Source organism: Ursus maritimus, unplaced genomic scaffold (genome assembly GCF_017311325.1).
Source record: "Ursus maritimus isolate PB19 unplaced genomic scaffold, ASM1731132v1 scaffold_18, whole genome shotgun sequence".
In the NCBI taxonomy this organism is placed as follows: Eukaryota; Metazoa; Chordata; class Mammalia; order Carnivora; family Ursidae; genus Ursus; species Ursus maritimus.
In genome coordinates, this window is record NW_024424230.1 from 13,243,499 (window position 1) to 13,264,912 (window position 21,414).

Genomic DNA, 21,414 nt, shown 5'->3' on the forward strand with positions numbered 1-21,414 from the left:
ATGATAAATTACCAGTCTCCCTTCCTTCCACATGTGGCTGCAAATACCTTTTGCAAAGAAGTGGGGTACACTTAACACAGTGTTGAATGAATCAAGACGATTCCCACCACTATTTGCTCACATATTCATTCGTTTACCAAGTATGTATTTAATGGCCCATCTGGCAGTGGTTCCTCCCTCTGAGGAAGAACAGATCCCTGCTCCCTAAGAATTCAAAGCAAATAAGATAAATACAGAACACGGTTTAAAAAAAAAAAAAGGTGACAGGCTGAAGTCAACTCTTTCCTTACGGTACCTATGCTGAAAGTCACTCAGGCAAAAACTAAATGCAACATCAAATGTTTACAAGTTGAAGCAATACAGCTATTCCTAGGCATTACATCTTCACGAGAGCAGACGCTTTTTTAACTATTGCATAAAATATTGTGAAACTGTGAGGAGCATAGTAACAAAACAACAACAAAGTTCAGTATCCAAAGGAGAATGTTTAAAAAAAAAAGGGGGGGGGGCTGATGGTGGTAAATTTGAGGGTTTTTTTTTTTTTTTGCCAATTTCAGGATCACATATGGTAAAAAAAGCACATTAATAATTATGCAGACATACATGATTTACCAAATAATTTGAAACACCAACTTCCACTGAAATTAAAGTTAATAATCCTATAAAAAAATCAGCTCCATTCCTAGAACTCGCTGGGACCCTCTAGCCCTGCTAACTTTGTTTCCCTTTACTAACTCAGCAAGAGCTGGGAATCAGATTCACTTCCCTTATTAATGGATGAAAGTGATAGATAATCACCAGCCATCAACACAACTGAACCATAATCGATTTGTATTTATGAGAATAATTATTATATAATTTGTCTAATTTCCAACAAATAGAATTAAACAATGGAAGTGTTTTCATTATCATCAATTTGTCAAATATTCAAACACAGGCTCATCTACAAAAGTGATAGGCAGAAGTAATTAATAAATTAAAATTATTTAAGATGAGGACATTTAAGTTCAAATGAAGTGGGAAACTTTCCAAGTACCATGGACAAAGCTACAGAAACATGTGCATACAAATTACTACTATCAAACTCTACTTTTGAGTTTGCTCTCGACACAGCTCTCTGTAACCGCTGCACTGGCTATCACCATAAAAGAACTCTCTGATCCGCCATCCCTTACAAACTCTAGATCCTTCAATGCAATATCACTACCCACGAGACTTTAATAAATGGTAATTTTAAAAGAGCTCAATGCATCAGCACAGTAAAATGTTTGAACACTAATACAATCTTGTACAAGTAAGTTCATACTGCTTCAGTACAGTATTAAAAACAATAAACCTAAGACATTGGAAGGAAAGTTATATTCCTCGAATTTAAACCAGCAAAAAGGTTGTCCTCTTCATTGACTTTACAAAGAAACTTACTATATTTAAAAGAATTCTCCGCTGCAAATTATAATCTTAGTACTAATACCATCTGGGTCATCTAAATGGAGATGTAGCTAACGTAAATGAAGTACTATCTATTAATAAAACAGAGGTAAATAATACATTATAATTAATAGTGACATACGTAATCAGGAACGAAACCATTCAACTACCAAAAATTACTCTGACTTTGCCTCTCCTCTATATTTTGAAAACTAACTTGAAGAGCTCCAACGCCAATAAAGGAAAAACAAACAGTGATCGTTCCAAGAACAATGTTTTCCCTCTGAAACTGCTGGCCTATGTGTGTACATCAGCATGCCATCTTTCCAGATTTAGAATGCGGCTGGAAATACCAACGTAAATGTTCTGTGAAAACAGCTCATTTATTTAAGGCAAGAATTTCCAATAGGAAGAAAAATTAAGGGGAGATGTGGTTAAGAGAATAAGGGGCAGAACTCCTACCTGTTATAAACACACTGTACTTAAAGTTACTCCCTGGATATCTGCCCTAACTAACTTTGTAATCTAAAAATTCATTCCTTGAGACTCAGGTAAAAACACAGTAAGTTCCCCTCTGGTACCTCTCTAACATATTCACTGTGAAACACGCACTAGAAATTAGCACAAATTCCTTAAACACACAAATAAAAATGAGCAACTAAATATATGGCATATCTCAAATCTACCATCTTAACTGTATCGGCATATAAAAGCTACATGAGTGCTTTTATGAGTTTAAAAATATGAGTTTAAAAATACATATTATAATTTCAACTCCTAGCACTAAGTATGTGTATGTGTATTATACTAAACTTACTACTTTGAGAACTTTGCAATACAGTATTTCTTGCACAATGGGGGTAGTAGAATGTGGTAGAACAAAAGCTGGTTTAAAGCCCATTTGTTTTCCAAATGGCAACACAAGAGCAGCTTTAGCAATTGCTCAGAACCCCCCCCACAACCCCCCACAGCAAGTCCCCTCGGTCTATCTCCCAAGGCATAAAGCAATAGAAAGAAAACAGAAACCTCTGTTGCCATGTAAAACTGAAAAATCTTCTACCTTAAGTAAAGGACACGGCTTTATACTGCACACTACAAAGTACAAACTAATAACATGTAATTTCACATGCTTTGTTTGCTTTTCTAAAAAAATGTAAATGAAAGAAGTTGAACACCACAACATACTCTCTATTTATATCAAGTACAAAAGCAGGCAAAACTCATTTATGGTGTTAAAAGTCAAGATAGTGATTATCTTTAATCTAATCTCTAATTAGAGGAGGGGCACAGGAAGGCTTCTGGGGTGCTAGTAATATTCTATTTCTTAATATATGTACTGGTTACATGGATGTGTTTACTTTGTGGAAACCCACCGAATTATACACGCACACTTGTGCCTTTTCTATGTTTTTATTATACTTCTACAAAAAGACTTCATAAGGTTATACAAGGAAGAAAGAAGACCCCAGATCCTCTCCCCAATTCCAGCAAAACACAACTTATTCCCTGGAAGAAACTGAACTGGAGAGTCTCTGGCTCAAAGACATCAGGCCTAGTAGAAAGCACTCTTCAGAAAACAGGGATCAATTAAAAACCCACATGCTAAACCTTGAGATTACAGCTCTCTTCCTCACTCTGCTTCCTGAATCTTGGCATGCATTGCCCACACAGAAGACCATAGGATTCCTCTCAAGTAAAACTGACATGCTTTAGGGAAAAGATCCACAGATACCACCTTAGGAAGTTCCCCAATGAAACCACGAGCTCACCCCCGATAGCCATGGCAGGGCAGCTGTATGGTGGAGAAGCCCTACCCACGTATCACGGTAGCCAACTCACTTCTCAGTGACTCACCATTAAATAGGAACAGAGAGCAAAGGATCACCAAATAGTTACGTTTCTAACACAAAAGTCAGACACCTACACAAACAGGAAAAAAAGAAACAGTGTAAGAAGAAAATAAATAAATAACTTTAATGTCCTTGGAAACAGAAGAAGAGAAAAAAAGAGAAGAGAATGCTTTAAAATGCACACAAATTAGAAAACAAACAAGAAAGAGTCCCTGAAAAATGAAGGCAGCAGAACTTCAGAAGGGTTAAGATAAAGGAGAGAACACCTGTCAAGAAGTAGGGCTTAAGCAAAGAGATAGGAAAATGAGAGAATTAGAGGAGAAACAAGGAGGTCCCACCGAACTCACAGGAATTCAGAAGAAGGAATGAGAAAACCAAGGCAGGGGAGAAAATGATCCAAAAAACATAATGAGAAAATTTTCCAGAACTGAAGGACGTAATTTTTTCAGATCAAGTGTTCTTCATAATGGCTGAAATTAATGAAGAGTGCCATAAAATGAAGGCCCTGAAATCTTTTGGAGGTTGTTTAAAACAAAACAAAACAAAACAAAACAAAACAAAACAAAACAAAACAAGCAAAGGGGAAAAAAGATCACCCGTAAAGAGAGGAATCAGAATAGCATAACACTTTTTAATAGCAACTGTAGTACATAGAAAATAATGGTGCACCGGCTTCAAAAATCTCAGGACACAGCCAAGAAGCCAGCCAAGTTCCCATTCAAGTGGGAGAGAAAAATATTTTCAGATATGCGAAGTGTCTAATAAATTGGTCTCGCGTGTCTCCTTTCTCAGGAAGATATTCCATTAAAAAGAGGGAGTAAACCAAGTCTTTCTTCACCTTACTAGCTGTCAGCAAACTACAGCTCCAACATAGGGGAGACGAGAACTACCAGGGAAGTGACAGAAGGTCATCCCAGGACACCAGCTGTGCAGCAAGCCAATGGAGCAGGTAGCTACCCTGACTCCAGGGGGAAAGAAGTGTCCAAGAAAAAGGTGTCAAGAAGAATGTCAGAGTTGTCAAAAAAACTTAGAAAGACTAGGGAAAAAAGGACACAAGCGAGAGGCTACTCTCCAGCCAGCAGGAGAAAGGAAATACAGTGACTGCGTTTAATAAGTGCCTTAGCTGTGGGCCACAGCTCCCTGATCACAAAGAGGACAACCGAAACTGACAGTCGGCCACACACGGAGCGGATGGGAGGAGACGCAGTGTGCGCACGTGGTGTGACAAGGTAAGAGAGTTACATCTTCACCCTCCACAGTAGTAAGTCAACATACAATGTCCAACAACAAAAAATAGTAAAATAGCAGTATATACAGAATACTTCGGAAGACGGAGGAAAACTGCAAAAAAAGAGCCAAAAGACTCAAAAGTGGTTGCCTGGGGAGCAGCACTGGGGTGTAAGGATGGGCGGGAGTTCCAGGCACATATTTCTTATTATAAGTCTTGTTTTTTATTAAGATTTTAAAAAATCTACATAGGATGTTACTTGGATGGGGAAAAGTTTAAATTTTTAAACCATGAAACAAAAGCAAGGAATGTACGAAACCGTGGCTGAGACAACTAGCGAGGATGCACTGCAGTGGGAGAATGACAGGGGGCAGCCGTTCTGCACAGCTCCTGCCCTGTCCAGCTGAGTGAACTGCTCGCCCGGACAGGGCAGAGCTGCGGGACAGGCTGTGTGCTCCCGGAGCGGGAGCACGGAGAGGCGGGGAAGGGCCGAAAAGAAATTGATAGACGCAGAATCCACCGATACGGAGAGCCAATCAGGAAACTCTGAATGATATCAAGTTCTTGATGTTTGCAGCGGAAGTGCAGAACTTCCTACACTTCTATGAAGCCTGCTTATTATTTAGTTCTTTCAGAGTTTCCTGACTGGCCCTCTCTACCTGTGGATAAAAGCACCTTTGCTATAGACTAAAGTATGGTGGTTATCTCAGAGAAAACACGTGTATGATTATTTGAGCTGTGAGCCAAACTACTCAATAATTCGTGGAATACCACTTTGACTTGAAAGAACAACTGACAAATTCGTTATTCGGACTTGGGTATTTGGCAGACATTTTCTCTACAATGAAGTGAGAAGGTCATTTCAGGAAAAACAACTGACGGTATTTGTTGCCAAGGATAGCCTTCAAGCTTCCAAATGAACATCAAAATTTTGGAAAACTTGTTTCCACCGTGAACTGGAGAACTTCCCAATACTTAAAGATTTTTCTGATGAGATCACTGGTGATATTAACAACTGTCATGTCTTGAAATTGCACAATAAAATGCGTTAACATTTGGAATAGCTCCATTATCTAATGAACTAGTATTTCCCAAATGACCAATAATTAACACAGTAAAATGATGCACAGGCAAGAACCCATTCAAAATGCAAGAAAGGTCAACACAACCTAATGTAAAAGAATGTTTCAAAGTTTAACAACAGGGTTTTAGATTCCATACTGGAACCAACATTTAAGAAATGACCACTTGTCAAGTTTTGGTATACTATCAAAAAAGATTACTCACAATGGTCTAAAAAGACAATTAGAATACTCTTCTCTTTTCCAATTACACATCACACAAACTTTATAATAAACACTTACTGGATTATTCTTTTTAGATATTAAAAACCATGAACACATAATCACAATAGTAAGTTACCACAGTTTAATCTTGGATCATTATCAGTTATTTAGAACAAGTGAACAACTCATTATTTATTTAAAAGTTACATTCTTTTGCAGTTATAGTTTCATATATCTGCAACAAATATTTAAGTATCAGAGGCTTAATTTACCATAGAATCAAAAATGATCATTGCTCTAAAAAGGAAATAAATACAGTAAATTCTTAAATCTGTTTTAGGTCCATGCAAATAAAGTCCCTTCTCTCCAGTTTATAAAGCAGACCATTTTAACATTTGACTCTTGAAAGCTACACACTAATCACCCAGATGACCTGGTATTAGTGGATTTAAACCTTAGTTCTTAAACTGGTAGGGAAATGTCTTTTCATAGAAAACACTGACTTTTTATAAATTTCAAAAGAAATAATCTAATCTGAACAAACCTCTGTAGTTCAGAAATAACACATCAAGTAACAAACTTTTCACAGACCCGTTTGTAGATCAGTTTAGAAACAGAAGTGTTTTCAAGAGAAATATTCTCTTACACAAATCTGTCCAGTTAATGAATATCATAAATCATTCGTTTCAAAGGCAGGGTCCTTAAAAAAAATTCCAGAATGAAACTGATAATGTCCTCACTTTCATAAAGTCCTATTACCCTGCCCTCTGAAAGAGAAAGGTTACACACTGTAGCTTTTTAAGTCAGAATATTCAAGAAACAGACTTCATCAAAATAAAAAGCTTCTGCACAGCCAAGGAAACAGTCAAAAAAACTAAGAGGCAGCCCACGGAATGGGAGAAGATATTTGCGAATGACACTACAGATAAAAGACTGGTATCCAAGATCTACAAAGAACTTCTCAAACTCAATACACAAGAAACAAATAAACATATCATAAAATGGGCAGAAGATATGAACAGACACTTTTCTAATGAAGACATACAAATGGCTAACAGACACATGAAAAAATGTTCAAAATCATTAGCCATCAGGGAAATTCAAATCAAAACCACACTGAGATACCACCTTACGCCAGTTAGAATGGCAAAAATTGACAAGGCAGGAAACAACAATTGTTGGAGAGGATGTGGAGAAAGGGGATCCCTCTTACATTGTTGGTGGGAATGCAAGTTGGTACAGCCACTTTGGAAAACAGTGTGGAGGTCCGTTAAAAAGTTAAAAATTGAGCTACCCTATGATCCAGCAATTGCACTACTGGGTATTTACCCCAAAGATACAGACGTAGTGAAGAGAAGGGCCTTATGCACCCCAATGTTCATAGCAGCATTGCACACAATAGCTAAATCTTGGAAGGAGCCGAGATGCCCTTCAACAGATGACTGGATTAAGAAGATGTGGTCCATATATACGATGGAATATTACTCAGCCATCAAAAAGAACGATTTCTCAACATTTGCTGCAACATGGACAGGACTGGAGGAGATAATGCTAAGCGAAATAAGTCAAGCAGAGAAAGACAATTATCATATGGTTTCATTCATTTATGGAACATAAGAAGTAGGAAGATCGGTAGGAGAAGAAAGGGAAGAAGAAGGGGAGGTAAACAGAAGAGGGAATGAACCACGAGAGACTATGGACTCTGGGAAACAAACTGAGGGCTTGGGGGGGATGGGATAGGCTGGTGATGGGTATTAACGAGGGCACGTATTGCATGGTGCACTGGGTGTTGTACGCAAGTAATGAATCATGGAACTTTACATCAAAAACTAGGGATGTACTGTATGGTAACTAACATAATAAAAAAGTATTATTAAAAAAAAGAATATTCAAGAAACAAACAGAAGCTGCCCATTTCTGTACACTCACCTTTGCAGTTCATTGAGCCCTCTGGCAGCTGGTAGGCAGGGATTCTGCCTTAGGAAGTTTTGTTTTAAGTTGAGATGAGTGAGGTCCTGGCTGTAGAAGAGGTTGGCAGGCAGATGCTCCAGGCTACAACACGAGAGGTCCACTGAGCTGATGCGCTGTGATGCAACCTGGAGGGGGATAAAACCCAGCCTGATTTTAATACCATCCAATTATCCTATAGATGCCCTCTATGGCTAGAAATACGATAACCCCCCTGAGAACACAGACATATCGTACAAGTGGCACTAGTAGTCCAAGTACAAACCAGTAGAGTATTTACTTAATACAGAGCTGAGTCAAGTACTGTAGAAGCAGAAAACAGTGTCCCTGCCGGAAGGTACTTACAGTAACCCAGTATAGGAGACAGGTTACAAAAAGCACAGATTATCCTATCAGGTTCAGTGATATCAGTAATCTCCTCCAAACATAGGGGTTAAGTTCCTGAAAACGTTCATGGTAAGAGAATTCAGAGCTAAATAATACAGGACTCTAGAGTAACTACAGGGTTAGGAGATAGACACGAAGGTCTAGATGGAACCTATCAAGGCCCTTGTATATACTGATTTAAAACAGCAACAGTAAGGAAAAGTCCCGATGGCCTTGTACACGTCTTTAATAATAATGGTAGCTGAGAATCAGATTCCACGACCTGCTTGCTCTCAACTTCTTGGGTTGTCTCTCCCACAGCGCTTCAATGAGATGCTTATACATTCATTGTGCTTTGCTTCATTCAAGGATTCTAAGTAAAATTTATTTTATGTCTGAATGTTTATCTACATATTCAAAGCCTTCCTGGTCGAATGACTATTACTGTGGCGAGAGTCCCAGGGCCAAAACCAACTGGCACGCTAGAGACAGAAAGAGCATGGGATGACCTGTATTTCTCAAACGCTTTCTCCAATATTCCGAGTCATGTGGTGCCACTTTATGCCTCTGCGTGTGGCTTCAGCCCTATTGCACCCACCTTGGCTCCCTCTCTCCTCAAAGAGGCCATGGGAATACTGTTCTAAGATCTGGGTTGATTCTCTCTCATGTTCTTTATCTTTACCAAAGCTTTATGGCAGAAATGCCACTCCTTATCTGTGATCAGTCTGATGTCCTTTTCTGTTACCAAACTCCAGTTTTCTCTTTCCCAGTTACAGAGACAGCAGGGCATGGTGCTCAGGAGTGTAACTCTGGCTAGGGTCAATGTGCAGCTCTACATCCCAGCTCCCCCACTTAGGAGCTGAGAGGACATGATTCACTGAGCCCTCTAAGCTGTAGTTTTCTCATCTGTGTACCAGGTGTAAGGGTGACACGGAAATCTATAAGCCGGCACAGAAACAGCATTCAATACACAGTGACTGCTAGTACTATCACTATTAGTATTGCTACTACTGCCAAACAGAGTGATTCACATCTTACATCTACTGAAATCCAAATTCTCCTGATGCTAAAAAGGTATTCAGAGGTAAATTTGCATAAAACCTATTCTGCTGATGGCATATTTGAGGTTAGAAAGAAATTACTGTGCACACATAAGAACTAAGGGGAGAGTGAGGTAAAAACAGCCTGGCAGGGCTCAAATCAAAAGACTTTACAGGGACGCCTGGGGGGCTCAGTCGGTTAACCGCCTGCCTTCGCCTCAGGTCATGATCCCAGGGTCCTGGGATGGAGTCCCTCATCAGGCTCCTTACTCAGTGCGGAGTCTGCTTCTCCCTCTGCCTGTGCTCTCCCAGCTTGGGCTCACATGCTCTCTCTCTGACAAATAAATAAAATCTTGAAAAAAAAAAAAAAAGACTTTACAGACGAACTCTGAGTCTGCATTTTACCAACTGTATCTTTACTTTAATTTTCACTATTAAATAAGAAAAAGAAAAAATTGTTTTCCACAAAAAAGAAGGAAGGGAGGGAGGGAGGAAAAAAGAAAATCCCAAACAGGGCCAAATCATCCATATATACCAAAAGATGTGAAAAGAGGCATGAGGAATGTAATGGGCCTGAAAGGCAGGTGCAAACGCTCACAGGAACCTGTTCACAGGAAGACAGCGTGCGCACACTTTGAGCACGTAAGGGCGTGCCAGGCCTTCTATCACCTGCGGTACAACGTAAACAAGGCAGACACAGTCTCCACCCGGAGTGAGCACACCTTAAGAGAAGGAGAGGGAAATTAGGTACTACATGATACTGGCTACAATAATCATTAAGTGCATGATCTAAGAAGTCAGGGAAGGCTTTCCAAAGGACCTGATGTCCAAGCTCAAACTTGAAACTCAAGTGGAAATCTGAGTTTTTTGTCTGCCCCAAATCCTTTTTCCATATCTTCCTATAGCAATCCGTCAGGATCCTAGGATCCTGACAGAGCTGCGAACAAAGCCATGTTGACCTTCTGGCTACAGGGATAGGCATGGACTCCAGGCTTGAGCAACCAGAGTACCCCATCCACTGAACACATAGGTTGATCCAACAGGTACTGGCATGTGACCCCAGCTAGGCTAACCAGAGGCCTTCTCTGGGATTTATATTTTGAAGCCAGGAGAGAGAGAAAACACAAACACACATGACTCCATATATTATGTATAAAAGCTATGGAGAAGTAACTATTAACCTCATAAACCCTACATTGGGCACATACCAAATTAATGATAGCAATTGCTTCTATATGGGTAGGGAGGGGAAAGGAAATAAGAATGGGAAGACAGGTGATTTGGAATTTATCTGAAATGATTATTTGCTTATAAGAGGGACAACGGAAGATAGGAAGGAACTATGGGAACATGTTAACAACTGGGGAAGACAAGTACATGGAAACTGTAATATTATCATTTGTGCTCTTCTGTGTGCATGTGTTATGTGTGCTTACTTTGGGGAAAAAATGCAATTTCAATTAAAATATCAGTTAAAGAAGAAAATGGATGAGAGCTGTCTTCTGGCTTTCCTTGCATTCAGGGTTCTACTAGGTGGTACACCAGGGGCAACAATTCCTCCTGTCATCAAGGGATCCCCCTAACCCATTGTAGTGGGCTGAATGGTGGCCCCCAAAAAGGAGGTGAGGTAGACAAAAACACAGATTTCCACATCCTAGGCCCTGGAATCTATAAATATTATCTTACGTGGCAAGAGTGAATACTACCATATGTGACGAAACACATGACTAAGGATCTTGAGAGGAGGTGCTTATCCTGGATTATGCAGGTGGGCCCGAAGTATGATTATACGTATCTTTATTAAGAGGGAGGCAGGGGGAGTTTGAGATAGAAGAAGAGAAGTCGATGTGACCATACGAGGGCAGAGATGGGAGTAATACGGGCCACAAGCTAAGAACGTTCAGAGCCACCAGAAGCTGGAAGAGGCAAGGAATGGGTTCTCCCCTAGAGCTTTCAAGGAGTATGGTCCTGCCAACACCTTGATTTTGGACTTCTGGCCTCCAAAACTGCATAAATTTGTTGTTTTAAAGTCACCAAGATTTTGTTAATTTAGAAACTAATATTCCCTTCATAATTTTTTCCAGAGTACTTTCCATTTTCATTCATTCAACATGTTTATTGAGTACCTCCTATGTGCCAACTTCTGACCTAGGTAAGCATTTGGTACGCTTCAGTAAACAAAATTAAGATCCCTGCCTTCGTTAAACTTAGATCTCGTACACAAGTAAACTATATGTTAAAAACTGGCAAATACTATGGAAAAAATAGAGGGGATCAGGATTGCTGCAAAAGTGGTAGGTTCTACTTAAATAGGTTGGTCAGGGTGGGCCCCACTGAAAAGGTGACATTTAGACAGGAAGGGCATGAGGAAGTTAGCTGAAAGGATTTGTCTAGAGGAACACTCCAGGAAGAGGAAGTAGCAAGGGTAAAGGCCCTAAAAAGGGATGTGCCTGGCATGTTCGAGGGACATCACGGAACCCAGTAACATAAGGGAAGAATGACCTGTAGTGAGATCAGGAAGGTAAGGGGGCAGGGGTGGGGAGCAGGTCCCGCAGGGCCTTTTCAGTCACTGTAAACACTCCAGCGTTTAATGTGAGCAAAATGGGAAGCATGGAAAGGTTCTGAAAATCTGGGTCTCTAGACTGTAAACTCTATACGGGCAGGGATTTTTGCCTATTTTGTTCACTGATATACCCTGATATGCTCAGCCGTTGGTGAGACCCTCGAAAAACGTATTTGTCAGAAGAATGGCCACTGGACCACTTTCCAACCCTTGCTTTCTCACCAGCTTGCGTCTGACCCACCTAGTATATTCTTTCACACGAGACTACTTTGAAGAGGACAAACCCTATTTCGACTGAGGTGTCACACTAAATACTCTCTTTGGACAACTGAAAGATAATGATTAAATGTCAAGTGGTATTTGATTCCTTTCCTCATTCCGGACCACAAGCGCTGCTGCTGGAAACAAGCGGGAAGAAGCCACATTAACAAGGGGACAACAGGCAAGAGCAGCGCGCGGGGTGGGGGTGGGTGGGCAGGGTCGTGGCAGAGCTGGAACAGCTACAGCAAGACCAGAAAGGACGGCAGCAGGGCAGCGAGCTGCCAAGGCGAACACGAAAGCTACCATGAGTTGCACCTCCACCCGGTCTCTGCAAAAAGGGGAGATTTAAGTGCTTCCACGCAGACCAGCCTGGGCGCACAGGGATACGACGCAACGAGATTTGCTTGCATCCCACATGAGAAGGCGATCAGCTGGACTGCCCTAAGAAACTGTGACCCACATACACGGCACCCATTCAAACGAAGAGTCTTCGCAGGAAAGACCTGAAGAAGAAAAATAAATCAGAAATCCACCTGGCTATACCTCATAGCAAGTGGTCTTTTATTATTCTAACTTTTTTTTAAAGTAGTAGGAATAATAAGAATACTAGCTAACATTTAGGAGGTGCTTCAATTGTGGGAGGCCCTCTTCTCACTGCTTTAGCCATCATATTTAACCCTCACGACAACTCAGTGTGGCAATGACTTACCTTCATTTCAAAGATGAAGGGTGACCTGAGTCACAGAGCGCACCCATGGTCATACAGTTTGAGCAGTAGCAGAACCCGAGTTTGAATGAGGACCTGTATTTATAACTCCCATGATATCATAATAACATAACCCCTTAGACCACAGCAAAGATGATCAGATGTCATCCATAGGAGAAGCTTGAACCTCAGGAAGGGCAGTGACATGGCAGTGACAGAAGACGGTCCTCCTTGAGAGAAGCAGAGAGCATCTGCTGACCACAAACAGACTTCAGGGAAGGGGTGAAGCCACGAGGGCGCCATTCCTTGACATCATGAGCTCTGCCCACACCTGTCTACACAGCTTGTCCACCTGGGCAGCAGTAATGCCACCTGGTAAGCGCCTCATCGAATTTTAAAAGGTTACAGGAAAAGTTTAAAAGGTTATAGAAATTTAGAAAGTGAAAGGAAAAGGCAAAGGCAGAAACTGCCTCAAGCCTTTGTTATAGAAAGCGACCTCTAAAGGACCTCACAGTGAGAATACAACATCCTTTTGGCAAAAGCTACTGTACTTCTATTACACCTCCCAACATCAAGACAGTGGAAGACACAAAACCGAGACCCAAGCAACTTGCCATGCAGGAGAAGGGGCACAGTCTTAACAATATTCAGGGCAGATGAACAGTTCTACCACTTCCCAGCCATGTGCTCTGGATAAGTCACTTCATCATCTGTCCTTCTGTTCCCTCAACATTAAAGTGGAATAGACAGTACCCTCCCTGATGGAATTTAACAAGCTGCTGTCAATAATACTTTTCTCATTTAAAAAAAATCAGGAGAGGTTCTGCAGACCAAGTACCCCAACATCCACAGCTGCACACAGTACAAACCTGTAACACAAAAAAAGGACGACAGCACAGGCAACCGCTCTCGCCACCGCGAGCAGTTCGTTACACACATAAAGCTCAAAGGCAGAACACGACACTAGTTATGTGGCTCACAGACCACCCATGAACAGCACATGAGGCGATTCAAGGGTTAAGGGGATCAGTTCAATGTAACTGTGGATAAGGAAATCAGTGCTAGTGTGGATTGACAGAACTTTTTTTGAAGGCTGGAAGAGCTGGGGAACTAAATGGGACTCCCCCCCATGAACCTACATATTCTGGAAGACGCATAAAAGTGAACATGAATTCCAACGCCCTTCTCAGGTTGTCTTCTTTTCCAAATTACTTGGAAACATGTGGGGGTGGGGGTGGGGGTGGGGTAGAGGGAAAGTTCATTTGGCCCTCAAAATATTTCCCCCCAAGTACACTGCAGGGTCAACACAAAAATGATAATATGAATGACAAACTTTTCGGTCTACCTCCTAGGCTTCCACATACTTCTAACATGCTACTCAGCTCGACACTTTCCTCAATTGCTTCTTGGGAAGCCTTTAGGGCACTTATATCAAAACTGGTCTCAGCTCTGAATCTAGCTGAGTTGCATTTCTAAACCAAGATCTCTCTCCTATCCTAACCAATCCTCCCTGTGCTTTTGAAATTATCGTCTTCCCTTGTAACAGGACTGTCCTATGCATCATTCCCATTATTCCTGATGTTCACTTAATGAGCAATCATCTTTTATTAGCAAGGGAAAGTTTAGAAACACATTCATTTGACTTTTTTTATTGTTGTTACCACTATACTTTAGTGAAGGGGCATTTATCCTTATTATGTTCCAAACATGCTCAAAATTAAGCAAAATGACCCTGAAAGGCTTGCTCAAAGCAGCTGAAATAGCACGAGTAATTCTGCTTGTGTAAAGTAAAAGACTGCGGCACACCAGCACAATGAGTCATTAATTGCTCTGGCCTAACCTTCAGTGGCTTGGGAAATTATGCCCTGGCTACAGGGATAGTCTCTGGGGAGTTTACTAGACTTCTATAAAAAATTCTTAACCTCTTAACTGACCTAGTTTTGATTCTCACCCCCTAAAAAATGCTTTGGGAAGGCATGAGATAGGAGAATATAAATCTGGAAGAGTGTTTATTAATCTTTGAGCTAAGCATTCTAGCAACTTATTTTTAACTCCATCCTCATCAAAATTTTATAATACTCTATATCAAACCAAAGTTTCCAACTTTAATAAATTCAAATTATCACCGCTCTACGACATACAATCATTTCTTTAAAAAAAGAATTTCTACAAATATGTAAGAAATGCCTTAAATTGACCCCAGACGTTTTTGCAAGGACATCTCTTTTCTTGATCCTGTACTAACATTTCCATTTTATAAAATCTGTTAAACAGATGAAAACTTTTGTGTAAAATTAATTACAATATGTACACTAATAGGAGCTCCTAATTAATAATTAATAATTAGTAATTAGTATACACTAATAGGAGCAAAGCAAGGTGCCAAGGTTGTTAAAGCACTGTTAAAGCACCAGGCTATAACAATATAGAAAAAACAATACTGAGAAACTTAGAACTAAGAGCTCCACCTAAGTACCCCGACCTCTCTTTGCCAGGGGAATGGAGGTGATGGGGACGAGTGAATCTTTCACTGTATGTTTACCATCTGCCTCTACGAACCAGGCACTAGACTAGGTCCTGGAGAGATGGCACTCTGTGTCTTCAAAAGTTTGGTTTCTCGAGACACGGACACCTACACGACCATAATTCAAGAAGGTACACACAATGGTGTGATGAGAGCACCCAGAGCAGAGAACACAAACCTCAGAGCAACCCTGTGACAATCGCAGCACCCACACTGCCCCTCCCTCCCCCAGGCACTTGGGCAGAGACCTGCACATCACCACCAAGAGCAGACAGAACTATGTATGGTGTTTGCCTGGGGAGCTCGCTGCACGGCATCCACTGGAAATGCAGACCTGGCGCCACCTCTCCCGGGGCTAGAAGCAACAGGGTAACAGTGCAAGGAGATGGCACCACCAGCCTCCCAGGATCACTCCCGCGTGACGCCAGGAGTTATCTCCCCTCCACACACACAAACCCCATTGTGTTTCTGAGTAACAACAGAAAAACAGAGCTCGGCTTGGGCGGAGATCAAATCTGAACTCAGAGTTCCTTCCTCATTTCCTTATTGGCAAACTAGGTGTAAACAGTCCCTTTAGACAGTGGTCACCTGAGAAAGTGACATCTCCCTGACCACAGGGAAGGGAAAAGATGGCCAACCACACACACACACACACACACACACACACTTAAATTCCAGCTTTCTGGTAAAAGAAGTGATATAAATGTATACTTAAATGATTCTTCTATTAGAAATGAGCTATTTGTTTTGTATTTTAAGTTCCAAGTCTAACATACAAGGTCCAGAATGTTAGACACAGAGAGGTCATTGACATTTTTCCAATTATTCTGTGATTCCTTCCTTTATGAAATTATAAATCGGACCAGTGGGTAGAAGAACTTAACTCTTCAGAGTAGATGTAGGAAATGCAATACTCTGGGTTACAAATATTGGGATCTTTCAAGATAAGCAAATAGATCATGGAAACTAAACTCTCAATAAATAAATATATATATATTTTTTCCATTGGTCTAAATACTCAGATTAAAATGACTTAACTTCATAATATTAACATGACCAGATACCGAGATGTGGATAGTCATATATGGTAAATTCCTGAGATAGCAATACTTGACCAGTTTCTGAAGAATTAGACAACAGCAGTCCCCTCAACAATAACATCAATTTAATCTGCCTTGGATGACTCAGAAAGCACCTCAGATGTCTTAAAAACATCTTGGTCATCATTTAAGAAGATGGACGATCGGTGCACGGTGGCCATGCTCACGTCCCTAGCAGCGTACCCCACACAACAGACGGTGTGACAAACCCCCTCGTACTCTACCACTGAGCTGCCTGGGTGCTGCTGACAACTGTGTATGTGAAGTACTTCCCTTTGACATTTTCAGTAAATTTCAGTTGTTATTTGAGTCTTGGTTTGTTTTGTCCCCGAAGGCCACTGTTAAACATTGGAAGTACAATTAAAGAAAAAAGAGAGCAAGGTAGCAGAACTTCCTGCATAAAGCAGGGCTGGATACCCCGTACCTCAGTTCCCTCAGCTGCAAAACGGAGATGTGGCAGTATCCCCTCCAGAGTTACTACCCTCTTCTGCCGTAAAGCCTGACGTCTAGAGTTGTAATGAATGCTTAGAGGGCTGCTATGAAGCACCTAGAAGTGTGCTTGACACCAAAGAAAAAATAAAAAATACACCGAGAATGTATTTTATTAAAGGTAATAACAATATACAGGTAAAATTCAAATGAGGAACACATTTCTTCCCTTTGCTGAGACCCTGACCTAGAAGTTGAGCCTAGAAGAGTGCCCAGCATAAAGAAAGGATGGAATTAGTCTTCTCTCTTCCCTCCCTCCCTCCCCAACTCTGTAGTAACTCCAACAAAGTGCAGAAGAAAGGGGAGGGGGTGAGAAGACCCAGGGAGGGAAGATGGAAACACAGGGGGTCAGTTTAACCCAGTAAATGTACAAGCTGGCAGCATTTCACAAAAGCATGCCTCTTTTGTTAGGGAATGGTAAGCAAACTAGGTATTTTTTTACTTGTATAAAATTGGATTATAAAACTTTGGGAGAATATAAAATTAAATGGCTTTAAACCGAAATGACTCGGAATTCAAGGAAAAAACCCTTCTTTAAGAATATGTTAACTAGGATTTCAGAACCAATAGTTGCCACAGGAAAAAAAGAATAGACAGGATTAGCAATGTGGAAATAAGATGAAGCATAATTATAACCACAAAGAGATCATTTTAATATTTTTACTAAGTTAATCACAGTTTTATGTATTACAAAAACAAAATTTAATGCAATCCAAAATATTTCATCTTTAGCTTAAATTCAAAGCAGAATTCCTAAATTCCCTAATTTCATAAACTGTTGCTCATATCCATAATAAGGAAAGATTCCATAACTTTTATGTAACAAATCCATTACTATGTTGGAAAGTTAGTTATCGTATTTGGTAACTTATAATCAAATTTCCCCCAGGAAATGACATGGAACTAGCAGGAAATAATCTAGACAGGCCAGCACTTTTTAAACTTTATCTAGCTTCTATTTTTTTTTCTCACACTGCTCAGACATCTGCGATACGACTATATTTTCACATTTTACACAGCTGTGCCTTTGTACATACTTTACACCTCTCCTTGAAATGTCTTCCCCTCTTGTCTTTGCGGTGAACTCCTATTCATCCTTCAGAACTCAATTTGCCCATTACCTCCTTAAAATCTTCCTGTATCCAAACAGCTCATACATTGGATTTCCAAACTTTTCTCACATCTTCACTACAGAGTTAGTACAGGAACAATCTCCTTGGGATGGAGTGATGTATTATAAGCTAAAATCCTAAAATCCATGTCACGAGGTTTCACTTAAGCTTCCACCACAGATCTGCTAGACTGTCCTTGGTCAAATGGCCCTTAATTCGCTACCTAAAAAATGGGTATGAAATGTGAAGTGAAGGTTTCTAAAAAAACAAACAACAATAACAAAAAAAACCACCTGGACTTCTTAGCAGAAACATACTGAGAGCAAAGCCTCTTACCATTATAATCCCAACGTAAGCAACTACAGCACAATCCCTAAAAGACAAATTTCAAATCATGCTGACAAAAAGCAGCATACGCCCTAATATACACTTCAAATTAAAAGGCAAACAATGTGTAAAAGATGACTAGGTAATCTTGAAGGGTTCCTTGCAACTATACCTAATGACACAATTCTTCTATGTTGGAAACCTTGATCCTATTACATTAGAATGACTGGACTCAAGTAGTTAGTGAAGTGTTCTTGGAGTGAAATCTGGACCAAGAAAACACTCTTTTTAAGCACGTGAAAGCAAAAGTTCATTTGTGACTCACCATACACTTCATTCTTATTTAAAGGGGTGATATTTACTCATTACTTCATGTGATCTTTAATTCAGCACTCAATGTGGCCCTGACTTGTCTACACTATGCATATGAAGAGTGAACCCAATATAGCAAGGCAACCAAAAAGTTCATTGCAGTGACAAAAACAAAACAAAACAAAATCACAACAAAACAAAAAACAAGAGGCCTAGAATAAAATACTACAGTTAATACTAGAAGAAAGGAAGGAGAGAGAGCCACTAAGATAGCTACAGCCATTGGAAACTGCCAGCATGTCAGCCCCTCATCAACAAGCAGAGAGACACGTGCACGAGCTATGCTGCCTAATGGGGTGTGAAAGTGTCACGATGCGCCAGATAACATACACGTGTAACACAACTGCTCACAGTTGGTAACTGTAGAAGCTGGGTCACAGGTATGTGGCTGTTAGTGTACTATTATGTCCACTTCTAAATACTTGACATTTTCCATAATAAAAATTAAAAGCACATTCATGCACAACACCCAACTCGTGATCTGAATCCCCCATTTTTAAATCTTCCCTGAAATAAAGAAACAGACTTTTAAAGTGGGACAAAACAGTGCTGGAGAAGTAACTAAGGCTTAATCAAAAATTAAGTATGCTGAGGCTATAGATTCGCATAAAGACTAACTCTGAAAAGAATTCACGGGATTAATCAGCATGTCTAAAACTAATGCACTCCAAAAAGTGGGCCACAAAGATGGACATCAAGGTCAGCGTTTCTATAATGTCACTCGTGTGTTCGACAGGAGCTCTCCCCGAAATTCCTCTTCTCTCCCTACCACTCCCACCCTTTCTCCCATCACTTGGAAAACATGCTAAAGGCATGTACCCATGGTGAGCAAACAGAGCCCTTTTTTACACTGAATACGTTAGGATGTTTACTGAATTTTTAAAGCATGTCGTGCATTAATATTTTAGGGATGACTTTACAATCAATATCGTAATCCTCCCAAAGGAGCTGTTTCCTTCACAGTATCCACCACTAACACCCACCCAAAACAAAAACTCCAAAGGCACTGCCTTGGGTATTATTTTTGCAAGCAATACTAAGTGCTAGAATTAAATTTTTTAAATAATAAGTATATAAAGGCCTATCTTGATAGAACATATCTAACTAATAACCTTTCATAAATTTTCCCAAAATCAAATGAAACAAATTAGAAGATTAACACTTCTCTTTTAGTTAAGATCCAGAAGCATAAAGTGAAAATGAAAGATTTTCCTTTTGAATTAATTATTCAATTCATTTTAATTTAAAAATCATCAGAATTGGTTCTCTTTGTCCTCCTACAAAGAGAGGGGATGGTCGTTAAAAATCAGAAACTCAGATATTTCTTTTTGTTTTTAATTTTCCTTCAGATCCTCATCAATATGAATCTCATTTAAACATTAGGACGTAGGACAGATGAATGGATACAGAAGCGGCATATATACAACAGAGTATACGCAACCATCAAAGAAATGAAATCTTGCCATTTGCAACAACATGGATGGAACTAGAGGGTATTATTGCTAAGCAAAATAAGTCAATCAGAAAGACAATTATCATATGATCTCACTCATATGCGGAATTTAAGAAACAAAACAGAGGATCATAGGGCAGAGAGGGAAAAATAAAACAAGATGAAATCAGAGAGAGAGACAAACCATAAGAGACTCTTAACTACAGGAAACAAACTAAGGGTTGTTGGAGGGGAGAAGGGTGGCAGGATGGGGTAACAGGTGATGGACATCAAGGAGGGAATGTGATGTAATGAGCACTGGGTATTATGTAAGACTGATGAATCACTGACCTCTCCCTCTGAAACCAATAATACACTGTATGTTAATAATTTGAATTTAAATTTTAAAAAAAGATGAAAAGATAATGCAAAAAAGAGGGAAATTTTTTTAAAAAATAAGCATTAGGATGTATAGACAATCCATTCTGTGAATGTTGTGTTTCTCAATAAGAAAAGAAAAAGAAAGTTTCCACAGTAACCCTGAACGACTGAACTGTATAACTTCCTAATGCCTACAGACATGCGGAAGAACAGAGACAGTGGAAACAGAAGCTGGAAGTACAAGTGGCTTATAAGAGTCAGCTTTGGCCACTCCAAACTTCCCACAAGCACATACTCCCCAGGGGACCGAGCTGCTCATCATCCTCTTTCTGGTTGCCCCCACCTACTCTCCCAGGATGCTGGATTAAAGAAAAAGATATGATCACAGGACTACCCTTATGAAAGGAAGTTTAAAGAGCATGGCTGTTTTATACGGGATTCATATCCAATTAGGGGGCTCTCACACTGATTTCTTCTAAAATATCTAACCTCTTCAACCAGCACCTTACAACTCATTTCTCGTTTAATTCACTAACCATAACAATTGCTAAAAACTTTTAAAATGTGTATCTGGTTTTTAAGGATGGAGAAAGGAAAGACACGGTGTCTAAAACATGCGTTTACTAAGATGTTCTGCTTCTGCCCTCTGTCCCTGACCCCTGACTTTGCAGGAAGAAATCTTTCTCCCCAGTACCTGCCATCCCTAATTATGTTACCCCAAAAGCCTACTGTGTCTGTTAAGAACAGCAAAAGTTCCTTTGTGGGATAAACCAAGCATATGTGTGTCTTTATCTGCTAAAAATAAACATAAAAACAGATAATACTTTAAAAAGATCATCTGGCCAATCAGTGGTAACAGCAGGAATGATATGGTCATAAAATTGTTTTACTTATGTATTTATTTAGTCATTCTCATTCTCTCTCTCTCTCTCACACACACCTCTCTCTCTCTCTCTCTCTCTCTCTCACACGCACGCGCGC

At 40.1% G+C, this 21,414-nt stretch overlaps 1 protein-coding gene across 1 annotated transcript in view; it reads right to left on the bottom strand.

Annotated features, from left to right (window-relative positions):
• Window positions 1-21,414, bottom strand: part of PHLPP1 (PH domain and leucine rich repeat protein phosphatase 1) — a 206,022-nt gene that overhangs the window by 69,325 nt on the left and 115,283 nt on the right. The window contains exon 4 of the mRNA XM_040632453.1: window positions 7,722-7,888. Coding sequence (XP_040488387.1) covers window positions 7,722-7,888 — 167 coding nt within the window. The remainder of the gene's footprint in view (window positions 1-7,721; window positions 7,889-21,414) is intronic.